Source organism: Phyllobates terribilis, unplaced genomic scaffold (genome assembly GCF_046119375.1).
Source record: "Phyllobates terribilis strain yellow unplaced genomic scaffold, ASM4611937v1 Scaffold_12__6_contigs__length_324123572, whole genome shotgun sequence".
NCBI lineage: Eukaryota > Metazoa > Chordata > Amphibia > Anura > Dendrobatidae > Phyllobates > Phyllobates terribilis.
Window position 1 is genome coordinate 218,289,576 of NW_027362772.1, and position 12,412 is coordinate 218,301,987.

Consider the following 12,412-nt stretch of genomic DNA (forward strand, 5'->3'; position numbering starts at 1 on the left):
ATTCTTTAGGGTTTTCCAATGAGTCCATAAAACATGTTGGCTGTCCATCATTTGTGGATACGTTTTACAGAATAAATAAAACAAACAAGCTGGCAATCCTGCCATCGATTATATAGCTGGGTCTTAAAGGAAATGTATCAGGACAAAATTATATATTGTTTAAATAAGTATTATGTAATAATTGGTATTAAAAAAATACAAATCTTAGTTTCACCCTGGTCACTGGAACTCATTTATACTTCCTAATATTTTCAGAAGTCTCATTATCATTACAGACAGTATTACATGTATACACAGAGGAGAACACAGGATCCACCAATCACAATAGCTGACCCTGCTCCTCCTCCCTTCACATTGACCTTTGCACACGCTCATTTGATGCTTCAATACAAACAATAGGGTCTGAGTGACTCTATTGCTGCTAATGTACTTGTACATTCTGAAAAAACGGGTAGTATGAGCCCCTAGAATAGCCCCAGTAGCCGGTGTGAAAACTACAAAATTTCAAATTATTCTTATTTTTATATTTCATATCAAAATCTGTATTTACATTACCAAAGATTTTTTAAAAATACATTTAGCACATAAACCTAATTTATACAGTAAATCATTTTTCTGATGATACATTCCCTTAAAGGCAGACAAATAAATTAATGGACCCTCACCAAACCAAATCAGATCTCCTGCACTGATGAAGCCAGCGTCGGACTGGAGTACCTTGGGCCCACCAGAACAAATTATTCTTCATTGAAATTCATTCTTGGGGCCCACTAAATAGAAAGAAATACAAGACCACCAATTGTGTGGTAAAACACGCTAATATCAGAGTATAATATAAGTAAGAACACTTCTTAATGTTATAGAAAGTACTGGCGCCCACATTTTGGTGTAAACTCAATGATAAATTTCCCCTGATGTGTATTAACCACTAAACCAGTGTTTTATAGCACCAGCGTAGTGGATGGGATTTTATGACATCTCATCCATACGCGTGAATTGACTGACGCTGCGGATTTGACATGAACAATGTCTCAATTTATGCTGTGGATATTCACTACTGATTTCATGCTTTGCAATACAAAGGATCAAGTAAGTGGTAAAGGTGCACCATTGTGTAGTAGTAAATGCAGCAATAACTTCACAATATCTGCACAATATTTGCATGGATATTTCCGCTGTTAATTTGCTGTGGGATTTTCATTGTAGAAATTCTGCAGCAAATACATTATGTGAAAGTACCCTCTAATAGTGGTGGGGGCCTTAAATCAGCTATGTATGACATTGAAGTGATATCAGATGAACTTTCCCTTATATCCCCACATACACTTTTTACGGAAATCTCTCTGCCACCTATAAGACCATAACTTTTTATGAAGTGCCTCATTTTGTTAGTGGTGGGGGGAGAAAACTTTTAGTCAGTCAGGGGTGATACAGGGAGAGTCGCTCAGTCAGTCAGTGGTGATACAAGGAGAGAGACTCAGTTAGTCAGGGGTGATACAGGGAGAGGGGCTCAGTCAGCCAGGGGTGATACGGTGAAAGGGGGCTCAGTCAGTCAGGGGTGATACAGGGAGAGGGGCTCAGTCAGTCAGGGGTGATATGGGGAGAGGGGGCTCAGTCAGTCATGGGTGATACAGGGAGAGGGGGCTCAGTCAGTCAGGGATGATACAGGGAGAAGGGCTCAGTCAGTCAGGGGTGATACAGGGAGAGGGGGCTCAGTCAGTCAGGGGTGATATGGGGAGATGAAGCTCAGTCAGTCAGGAGTGATATGGGAAGAGGGGGCTCAGTCAGTCAGGGTGATGCAAGGAGAGGGGTCTCAGTCAGTCAGGGGTGATACAGGTAAAGGGGTTCAGTCAGTCATGTGTGATACAGGGAGAGGGGGTTCAGTCAGTCATGTGTGATACAGGGAGCGGGGGCTCAGTCAGTCAGGGGTGATACAGGGAGAGGGTTTTAGTCTGTCAGGGGCCATACGGGGAGAGGGGGCTCAGTCAATCAGGGGTTATATGAGGAGAGGGAGCTCAGTCAGTCGGGGGTTATACAGGGAGAGGGGCTCGGTCAGTCAAAAGTGATACAGGGCGAGGGGTCTCAGTCAGTCAGGGGTGATACGGGGTAGAGGGGGCTCAGTCAGTTGGAGGTTATACAGGGAGAGGGGCTCAGTCAGTCAAGGGTGATATGGGGAGAAAGGGCTCAGTCCGTCAGGGATGATCCGGGGGAGAAGGGGCTCAGTCAGTCGAGGGTTATACAGGGAGAGTGGCTCAGTCAGTCAAGGGTGATATGGGGAGAGGGGGCTCAGTCAGTCAGGAGTGATATAGGGAGAGGAGCTCAGTCAGTCAGGGGTGATACAGGTAGAGGGGCTCAGTCAGTCAGGGGTGATACAGGGAGAGGGGGTTCAGTCAGTCATGTGTGATACAGGGAAAGGGGGCTCAGTCAGTCAGAGGTGATACAGGGAGAGGGTTTTAGTCTGTCAGGGGCCATACGGGGAGAGGGGGCTCAGTCAGTCAGGGGTTATACGGGGAGAGGGAGCTCAGTCAGTCGGGGGTTATACAGGGAGAGGGGCTCGGTCAGTCAAAAGTGATACAGGGCGAGGGGTCTCAGTCAGTCAGGGGTGATACGGGGGAGAGGGGGCTCAGTCAGTTGGAGGTTATACAGGGAGAGGGGCTCAGTCAGTCAAGGGTGATATGGGGAGAAAGGGCTCAGTCCGTCAGGGATGACCCGGGGGAGAGGGGGCTCAGTCAGTCGAGGGTTATACAGGGAGAGTGGCTCAGTCAGTCAAGGGTGATATGGGGAGAGGGGGCTCAGTCAGTCAGGAGTGATACAGGGAGAGGAGCCCAGTCAGTCATGGGTGATACAGGTAGAGGGGCTCAGTCAGTCAGGAGTGATACAGGAAGAGGGGGCGCAGTCAGTCAGGGGTTGTACAGGGAGAGGGGCTCAGTCAGTGAGGGGTGATTCAGGGAGAGAGTCCCCTTCAGTCAGGGGTGATACAGGGACAGGGGCTCAGTGAGTCCAGGGTGATACAGTGAGAGGGGGCACAGTCAGTCAGAGGTGATACAGAAAGAGGGACCCCATCAGTCAGGGGTGATACATGGAGAGGGGGTGCAGTCTGTCAGGGGTGATACAGGAAGAGGGGGTTCAGTCAGTCAGGGGTGATACAGGGAGAGGGGCTCAGTAAGGCCGGGGTGATACAGAAAGAGGGGGCACAGCCAGTCAGGGGTGATACAGGAAAAGGGGGAACAGTCAGGGGTGATACAGGGAGAGGGGGCGCAGTTAGTCAGGGGTGATACAGGGAGAGGGGACTCAGTCAGTCAGGCGTGATACAGGGAGAGGGGGCTCAGTAAGTCAGGAGTGATACAGGTTGAGGGGGTGCAGTCCACCTAGGGTGATACAGGGGGAGGGGTCGCAGTCCATCTGGGGTGATACAGGGGCAGGGGTCGCAGTCAGTCAGGGGTGATACAGGTGGAAGGGGCGTAGTCTGTTAGGGGTGATACAGGGGGAGGGGGTGCAGTCAGACAGGGGTTATACAGGGAGAGGAGGCGCCTAGTCAGTCAGGGTTGATACAGGTAGAGGGGGTGCAGTCAGTCAGGGGTGATACAGGGAGAGGGGACGCATTCATGGGTGATAAAGGGAGAGTGGGCTCAGTCAGGGTGATACAGGGGAGGGGCTCAGTCAGGAGTGATACAGGAGGAAGGGGTTCAGTCCATCTGGGGCAATACAGGGAGAGGGGTCACAGTCCATCTGCAGTAATACAGGGGGAGGGAGCCCAGTCCATTAGGGGTAATACAGGGGCAATGGGCTAAGTCAGTCAGGAGTTAAACAGGTTGAGGGGCTGCAGTTGATCTGGGGTGATACAAGTGGAGGGGGCGCAGTCGATCTGGGGTTATACAGGTGGAGGAGGCGCAGTCTATCTAGGGTGACACAGGGGGAGGGGGTGCGGTCAGTCATGAGTGATACAGGAGGAGGGGTCGCAGTCTGTTAGGGGTTATACATGAGGAGGGGGCATGGTCAGACAGGTGGTACAGGGCGAGGGGGCACAGTCAGGCAGGGGTGATATAGAGAGAGGGAGAACAATACATCTAGGGTCATACAGCGGGAGGGGCATCATCAGTCAGGGGTGAAAGGAGAAATGAAGGAATGCGGCCTTCATTCATCCCTAAGTGACTGAGCCCCCTCCCCCTCTTTCACCCTTGACTAAAGCCCTTTCTCCCGTATCACCCTTGACTAAAGGCCCCTCATTTACACTTACCCAGTGTTAGGCTGACAAGGGGGTTCTCCATTAGACAGCTCCCTGCTACATCACCAATGACTATCTCCCTTTGCTCCTTACACTGCACCTGCGATGGTACGGGGGAGGGGAATGCTCGCTTTATGAATCACAGCACATCACATTACTGCAGCTGTGCTGTAGAGCCAGAGAAAAGAAGACACAACAAGACTAACACTGATTGGCTGCGCTGCGGCTAATCAGTGTTAGCCTTATTAACAGCAGTTTGTTCAACGCAGGGAAGAGCGATTATAAAAATCCATCATGATGGAACAGTATTCTGTTCCTTACAACTAGTGAGCAGCAATCTGTAGCAAACGATTGTCAGCAGTGACGCGCACACTGCTTCCCTGGGTTGTTTAACACTGGGTTGAGAAGTGATGTACTGCTTGCCGCACCTCACACTGTTAGACAACCTGGGAGAGCAATGCGCGTGTCACTGCTGGCACGATCATCTGCTGCAGACTGCACTCTTTGGTCATGATGGATTTTTATGTCACCGCTTCTCCTAGAATTAGACAACCTCGGAGAGCAGTGCACGGATCACTGACATACATGTGACTTATCTTCGGTCCTAGCAGGTGCCAATGCCTGGGTACACTGGAGAATCCTCTGATCCTTCAGTGGGCCAGTGCGACCCTGGATGAAGGACAAACACCCCAATACACATGTCTGCAAATGGAGTTTCTGGTTTGGTTTCTTATCCTAAGCCATGTGGCAAGTCCCTTTTAAAGGGTCGATATTGACTTTTAGGATTGCTACTTCCAATAGTTGGCACTAGAGTTACAGTCCTCTCCGAAGAGGCTATTTTCATATTTAAATTCCCAGGGGACCATAGCATGACCTATAAGTTTCCCTATGCCACGTGGTGGTCTCCACAAAGAGAAACTTTACCCATTAGCCTGCCATTCTAAGGCCTCTCACTCAGCTAAATTGGTTATCCTGATTTTCTCCTGATTTGCACTAATGAAGGGCCACATCCCAAAACATGTGTCTGCAAATGGAGTTTTTAGTTTGGCTTCTTACTTACTGTAACAAGGCTCTTCAAAAGCTTGATGTTGACTTCTAGGATTGCTACATCCAGTAGGTGTCAATAGAATTCTAGTCCTCTTCTTCTTTGCTGAGGATATTTGCACACTTGCAAAAATTTAATTGTCTACAGTATGTCATTGCAACAAACTTAGTATTATTTATTTGTTTATTTATTTTACTCACTTATATAGCGCCATTAATTCCACAGCGCTTCACAGACAATATTGGTGAATATTTGTGAATATAAGAAATTTCATAATATACCTTATCATAGAAAGCCACTTCTTCCCCTCCCTGCCTTCTGAACTCATCATTCCTTCATAAAAACTTGGTGAATGCACAACGCAATGTCAGCTCACGGAGGAGTTAGAATAATGCTGTCTATGGAAAGGGGTAGAGGGAGAGTGAAAGAGAGAGATACTGACACACACATGCCCTGCTGCTGTTTTTATCACTCCTAGTGATGGATGCACAGGTACACTACTCAGTACTGCAAGAGAGCAGGAATCTCTTATGTTGATGAGTGCAGTTAATGGGAGAAATCATAGCAGCGGCTCTCAACATAATAATTGAAAAACCTACCCTGTTTTTCAGGGGGGGGGGGTTGCTGCATTTTTTTGCAAATTAAAAGCTGCAAAAGCTATGAGATTTCAGAAATCTTATGCACACAATTGCCTTTTTTTCCCGACTGAATTGGAAATCTATTTGTGGCACTGAGTCACTTCTCACAGACAAGCCGTGAGTCAAGATAGTCAAGGAGTCTGAGGTCAAAAGCCAGGAGGGTACGTCATAAACAAAGGAAAGAGACAAAGTAGTAGTCAGGTAACAGTCCGAGGTTAAAATACCAGGAAGATAGCGGATCAGAATAAAAGGGTTAAATAGACAGATGGCCAGGAAGAGGTCCAAGGTCAGGCAATGAAAGATCAACAAACAGAACGCAAGGCTCAGAAAGACAAACCACACAAAAGCTGAATGTACATCTGTCAGAGGTGTGGGACTAACATGTTGCCCAGTTAAGTAGCTGAGTAATCACCTGGGACAATGAACACCTGGAGACAGCCTGCACCTCTCAGTCTCAGATTGGACGGCCAGACTGCCAATGAAAACATTGACGGCTCAGCACGCCCCTGCAGCAGACTGGACACTGAGCTGTCAATCAAAGTATTGACAGCTTTAGCACACCCCTGTACCACATTGGACAGCTGATCCATCAGTAACTGCATCCCAGACACACTAAGGGGTGGAATTGTGACACTATTCTTTCAACATTTTTGCTGCATTTTTTTACCATAGAAAGCAACGAGGAAGTGTAAAAACGCTCCAAAAAACTCAACCATGTGTATTTTGCTGTGTTTTTGGTGAATAAAACTAACTTTATTAAACATGTACTGTAGACAAATGACACATAGAATCCGCAGCAAAAAACACAACAAATAAAGCATCAAAACCTGCTTTTTTGTAAGCAGTTTCCTAATGCCAAGAGAGCAGGTTTTGACAGCAAAAAAAAAAACGCTACAAAAATAACGCAACATGTGAACATAGCCTTACAGGGTACAAACCAATTGGTGCGCAGAATGTGATATTTATTATACAAATATTTTGCTATGACTATAAGTAAAAGATGCTCTTATATTCTTTAAGGAATTATTGTAGAATAGTCACTGTTACTTTGGAGCGATATATTATTCTTAATTTAATGTATTTCAATGTTTCAGCTCTCATGTGCCCTGAAAACAGTCATTTTGAAGAATGCATTACCTGTTCAGAAACTTGTGAAACATTGGCCACAGGCCCAGTCTGTTCTGATAGCTGCACAGAAGGATGCCAGTGTGATGAAGGATTTGCTTTGCAGGGTACTCGGTGCGTCCCAAGAAGTGAATGTGGCTGTAACTTTGATGGCCACCAGGTTTCCACTAATGAGACTTTCTGGATTGACCTAGATTGTAAATCCCTTTGTTACTGTAATGGGTCAGACAACAGTGTGTACTGTGAGAGTATGCCATGTAGGGATGAAGAGTACTGTATGGAAGACAATGGACTCTTTTATTGCCAGCCACGTACAGATGCATCATGCATCGTCTCAGGATATGGACATTACCTTACATTCGATGGACTTCCATTTGATTTCCAGAGCAGCTGCTCTCTAATTCTTTGCACTACAGTTACTAATTCTAAAGCAGACACTGTCCCAAGATTTACAGTTACTGCTAAGAACGAGGACAGAGATGCTTCTCTAGCACTATGGGTGAAGCAAGTGGAGGTAGAAGTTTACAATTTCAATATTGTCATCTATCGTGCATACAAACACACCGTCCTGGTAAGTGAACTTTATGTTTTAAGAACTTTAAGAACACTATAATCAACTGAGAAAAAGTTTAAGAACCTTGTAATTGCATTGCATTACTTATCGTGTGCTCATCCAGTTATAGATCAGCTTGCCTGAACTCATAAACCATCATCCATAGCATTAAAAGCCACTGGCAGGTAAAGCGTATAAATAATATTTACTAACTAGTGAGAAATGACACCAGTCAATGGGTGGGATATATTAAAGGGGTTGTCCACTACTAGGACAACCCCTTCTCACTCTGAATGAGGATCTTGGAGATGGGAATACCCCTTTAAATCTATTATACTTCCATATTCAAGGGAAGGAAACACCCCCCACACACACACTTTAAGATAATGACAATTTCCTCATTGTAATTGTATATTTTCCAAGAAAGCCATCCAGCCCCCTAAGTTTTGTCAATTAATTTATCAATCACAACATGGTCCACATCTATGATGACAAAAAACTCTTTTAAACTAGATTTAGAGCATGGTCCCTTTTAGTTCTTATAGACATAGTTGTAAAAAAAAGATCAATAGAAAGATCTCTGTACTGTCCAATAATATAGATGGACATGGTAATTAGATTTGCTTTTATGGATTTTTAAACTTTTCTTTAAAGGGGATGTACAGGCTTAAAATATTGATGATCTATGCTTAGGATAGGTCACCAATATCAGATAGGTGGAGATCCGACACCAGCACCCCAACCTGATCAGCTGTTTTCAGCTCCAATAGTCGGATGTAAACTGTAAATGAAGCCAGAACAAAACAGCTCCATTTACTGTGCACTGGTGTTTGCTGAGAACATTTATCATAAGTCTGAACAACCCGTTTAATGGTTTTAAATTTGTTTGTATTATAAAATTGAACAAAGTTGACATTATTGGATTTGTAACTTTGGTTTTGTGAGTTATTAACCTTCCTTTCCAACATGACTACACTGAACTATATATGTGCCCTTTCCTTGGCAGGTAAATAATGAAAGACTGTATTTGCCTCTGAAGTTAAGTCATGGAAAAGTTAATATTTTTGCCTTTGGTTTCCATATTGTTATTGAAACTGAGTTTGGATTAAAAGTTGTATATGACTGGAAGACGTTCCTCTCTGTGACAATTCCACGTTACATGCAAAACAGCACGTATGGCCTCTGTGGAAGGTACAATGGTAATATGGAAGATGACCTGCAGACTTCTAGTGGCTTCATAAGTATGAATGTCAATGAGTTTGGCCACAGTTGGGTGAAAAGAGATACCTTTTGCCAAGTTGGCTGTGGTGACAGATGTCCTACCTGCACAAAGGTGGATGGATTTTGGAAAGCCCAACAGCTTTGCAGCTTTATTCCCAACAGAAATGGGGTATTTGCCAAGTGCCATAGCAAAGTAAATCCCAGATTTTTCTTCAAAAATTGCTTATTTGACTCATGCATTGATGGAGGTGCTGTGGAAACTGCTTGTAGCTGGCTACAGAACTACGCAAGTACATGCCAAACACAAGGAATTGCTGTCACTGGTTGGAGGAACCATACATCTTGTTGTAAGTGAGATCACCCCTGGGGTCTTATGTATTAGTCCAAAAAGTAAAATGGCGGAGAGCAGTGTGAGCAGTCTCCTCTTAACTCAGCACCCCTGATATCTCCACTATTAGATCAGATAGATAGGGTAGACAGCAGTGTGAGCAGCCTCTACTTACCTCAGCATCCCAGGTATCTCCAGTATTAGATCAGATTGACATGATGGACATCAGTGTGAGCAGTCTCTTCTTACCTCAGCACCCCTAGTATCTCCAGTATTCAATTAGATAAACAGGGTAGACAGCAGTGTTAGCAGCCTCTTCCTGCCTCAGCATCCCAGGTATCTCCAGTATTAGATTGGATTGACAAGGTGGACAGCAGTGTGAGTGGTCTCTTCTTACCTCAGCATCCCAGGTATCTCCAGTATTAGATAGGATTGACATGATGGACAGCAGTGTGAGCCGCCTCTTCTTACCTCAGCACCACTGGTATCTCCAGTATTTGATTAGATAAACAGGATAGACAGCAGTGTGAGCAGCCTCTTCCTGCCTCAGCATCCCAGGTATCTCCAGTATTAGATTGGATTGACAAGGTGGACAGCAGTGTGAGTGGTCTCTTCTTACCTCAGCATCCCAGGTATCTCCAGTATTTAATAGGATTGACATGATGGACAGCAGTGTGAGCAGCCTCTTCTTACCTCAGCACCCCTGGTATCTCCAGTATTACATCTATATATCCACTGGGTGCACATCTTCCTAGACATGAGGGGGCAGGGACAGAGCTTCCTACAGCACGTGCTCACATACACCTGTCCTATTAAATGGGCTTTCAAATACATAGACAACCCCTTGTTAAATTAAACTGTGATCCATTTCAAGTAAGGGTGCTTTATGTAAAGACACCCATTCAGTGGCTCCATCAGGGCTTTTGTCCAAACCCCCTGTAAAACTGTATTCGAACATATGTGGCTACGGGGCCATAGACTATAATGCTGCCGACAAAGTGAACGTGCGCTCTGCCATGCATCATTTTTGGGCATATACACTTACTGTAGGCGGACACCCAGACACAGTCTGCTAGTCTATAATTGCACATAGGGCACTGTTTCAGTTAAGAAGGTTTTGTCCATGTAGTGGACAATCCCTTTAAAATTCTAAGACAGGTTTATATCAGTGTAAACAAACATTGTCCATCTTAATGTACTAGAGTGATTACCTCCTTACACAAAACAAGTATGATTGGCTAATTAAAGGTATTTAGGAATTTATTTCTAATGACATTTTACGTTTTTTTTTCTATTTCTGTACAATCCCTTTAAGAATTAGAAATATGGCAGTGTACACAGAACAAGTTAGCAAGTGAACCTCTGAGAGTGCTCATGAATTGTACCTGAGATTAATAAAATGGTTAGTGTCCAACCTACGGCATACAAGCTGTTGTAAAGCTACAACTCTTAGTTTGGGATTGGCATCAGATGGGCATCAACCACCTCCGGGGAGCCAATAGATTAAGACCACTGCTTTATAGCATACAGATTCCTCTGTGGTAGACGTAACTGGGCAGAGAAGAGTGAGATTGTCTTTTTCTCCTAACATATGCATCTTGTAACTTGTCTATCTTACTGCAGTTGTGACGTGCCCTGCGTACAGTCACTATGAGAGTTGTGTTAGTGTGTGCCAACCTCGCTGTGCCGCTATTCGACTGAAAAGTGACTGCAATCATTACTGTGTGGAGGGTTGTCAGTGTGATCCTGGGTATGTCCTCAATGGAAAAAGCTGTATCCTCCCTCATAACTGCGGCTGTTATGCTGATGGCAAATACTATGAGGTAAGAGTCTATATTTCTTTATTAAATTTATAAAATAAAAACTGAAACTTTATTAAAGGGAATATGTCAGTAGGATCGTCCCTCCTTAGCCGTCTATAAGGGCATATAGGTCATAGGAAGCTGAATAAAATGATACCTTGATATCTGCCATCCGATGTCTTATTCCAGAGAAATCCACATTTTTCGTAATATGCTGGTAAGATCTATGGGCTGGACATAGATCTCCCCAAGAATCTGCCTCCAGAGCTTATTGTAAATGAAAGGGGTGTTACCAGTGTGATGTGTAATGGCCGCTCTCTGCTCTCCTGATCTCATTGCAGAGCTGTGTGTGGTTATACCTGACACAGGACAGCATTAAAGGGGTTGTCCAACCTTAGGCTAGAAGTCTGCAGTCACTGTATGTGACTGCAGTCTTGTGAATCCGCAATGCTCGCTGTGATGATTCTCCATGCGGTCACATGCCGACTAGATGGGTGCGGCCTCGCTCAAAGCAAGTATATTGAACGGGGCTGGACATGTCTAGTCAGCATATATATGCAAATCACATACTTGCAGTCACATGACCGCCCACTCTCAGCACTGGAGAATCCTTACAGTGTGCACGATGTGAGGATTCACAAGACTGCAGTCACATACAGTGACTGCAGACTTGTAGCCTATGGCCGGACAATCCAATTTAACACATCTGCAGGTTCCTTTCAGCGCTTCAGCTTTCATCTCACAGACAGCCAGTGTTGCAATACAGCAGAGCTGTGAGAGCTGCAGCTGCTATTGTGTTTGTAAGGAGCCAAAGTTCAGTTGTACTGTTGTGTGTTAGTTACATGTCTCACACTGGTAACATCTCGTTTCCTTTACAATAATCTCTGGAGGCAGATTCTCAGGGAGATCTATGTCCGGCCCATGGCCTGGAACAGCTCATTTACATATAAGAAAAACATTGATTTCTATGGAATGAGACATCGGATCACAGATATCAAGGTATCATTTGATTCCGCTTCCTATGACCTGTGTGCCCCAGGCTAAGGCGGAACAAACCTACTAACAGATTTAGAAATCAATTTCGCCAATGGTTTACAGCATTCAAAATATTTGCCGGTGCTTACAGTAATATTTATACATATTTTACAAGTACCCACTTGCCAGTAATCCCGTATTTATCAGGAATTTTGAGATATAATCTTGCCAGTTTGGGGTGTCCTAGACTGAAAAGGAAGCGGTGTGTAAATTCTTGAAATGATGGGTTTGACAGGGTTATTTCTGGGCTGGGGATAGGACATAAAGGCTCTACTACCCCAACAGAAATGTTGGTAAGCATGCAACCAAGGGTTGTTTATAAAGAATGCATGAAATGCACGGTCATTTTTACAGGAGTTTTAAAATGCTGAAATATTTGTGTGTAAAGAAGGTCTAAAACCTTACCTTAGCCAGGACCCCATTGTGCCCAATAGGTATCC

The 12,412-nt window shown here is 44.7% G+C and overlaps 1 protein-coding gene across 1 annotated transcript in view; it reads left to right on the forward strand.

Moving 5' to 3' along the window:
* The window catches only part of TECTA (tectorin alpha), a 171,274-nt gene that overhangs the window by 107,191 nt on the left and 51,671 nt on the right, over window positions 1–12,412 (forward strand). Inside the window, exons 10-12 of the mRNA XM_073656655.1 lie at window positions 7,003–7,604; window positions 8,593–9,154; window positions 10,759–10,958. Of these exons, the coding sequence (XP_073512756.1) occupies window positions 7,003–7,604; window positions 8,593–9,154; window positions 10,759–10,958 (1,364 nt within the window). The remainder of the gene's footprint in view (window positions 1–7,002; window positions 7,605–8,592; window positions 9,155–10,758; window positions 10,959–12,412) is intronic.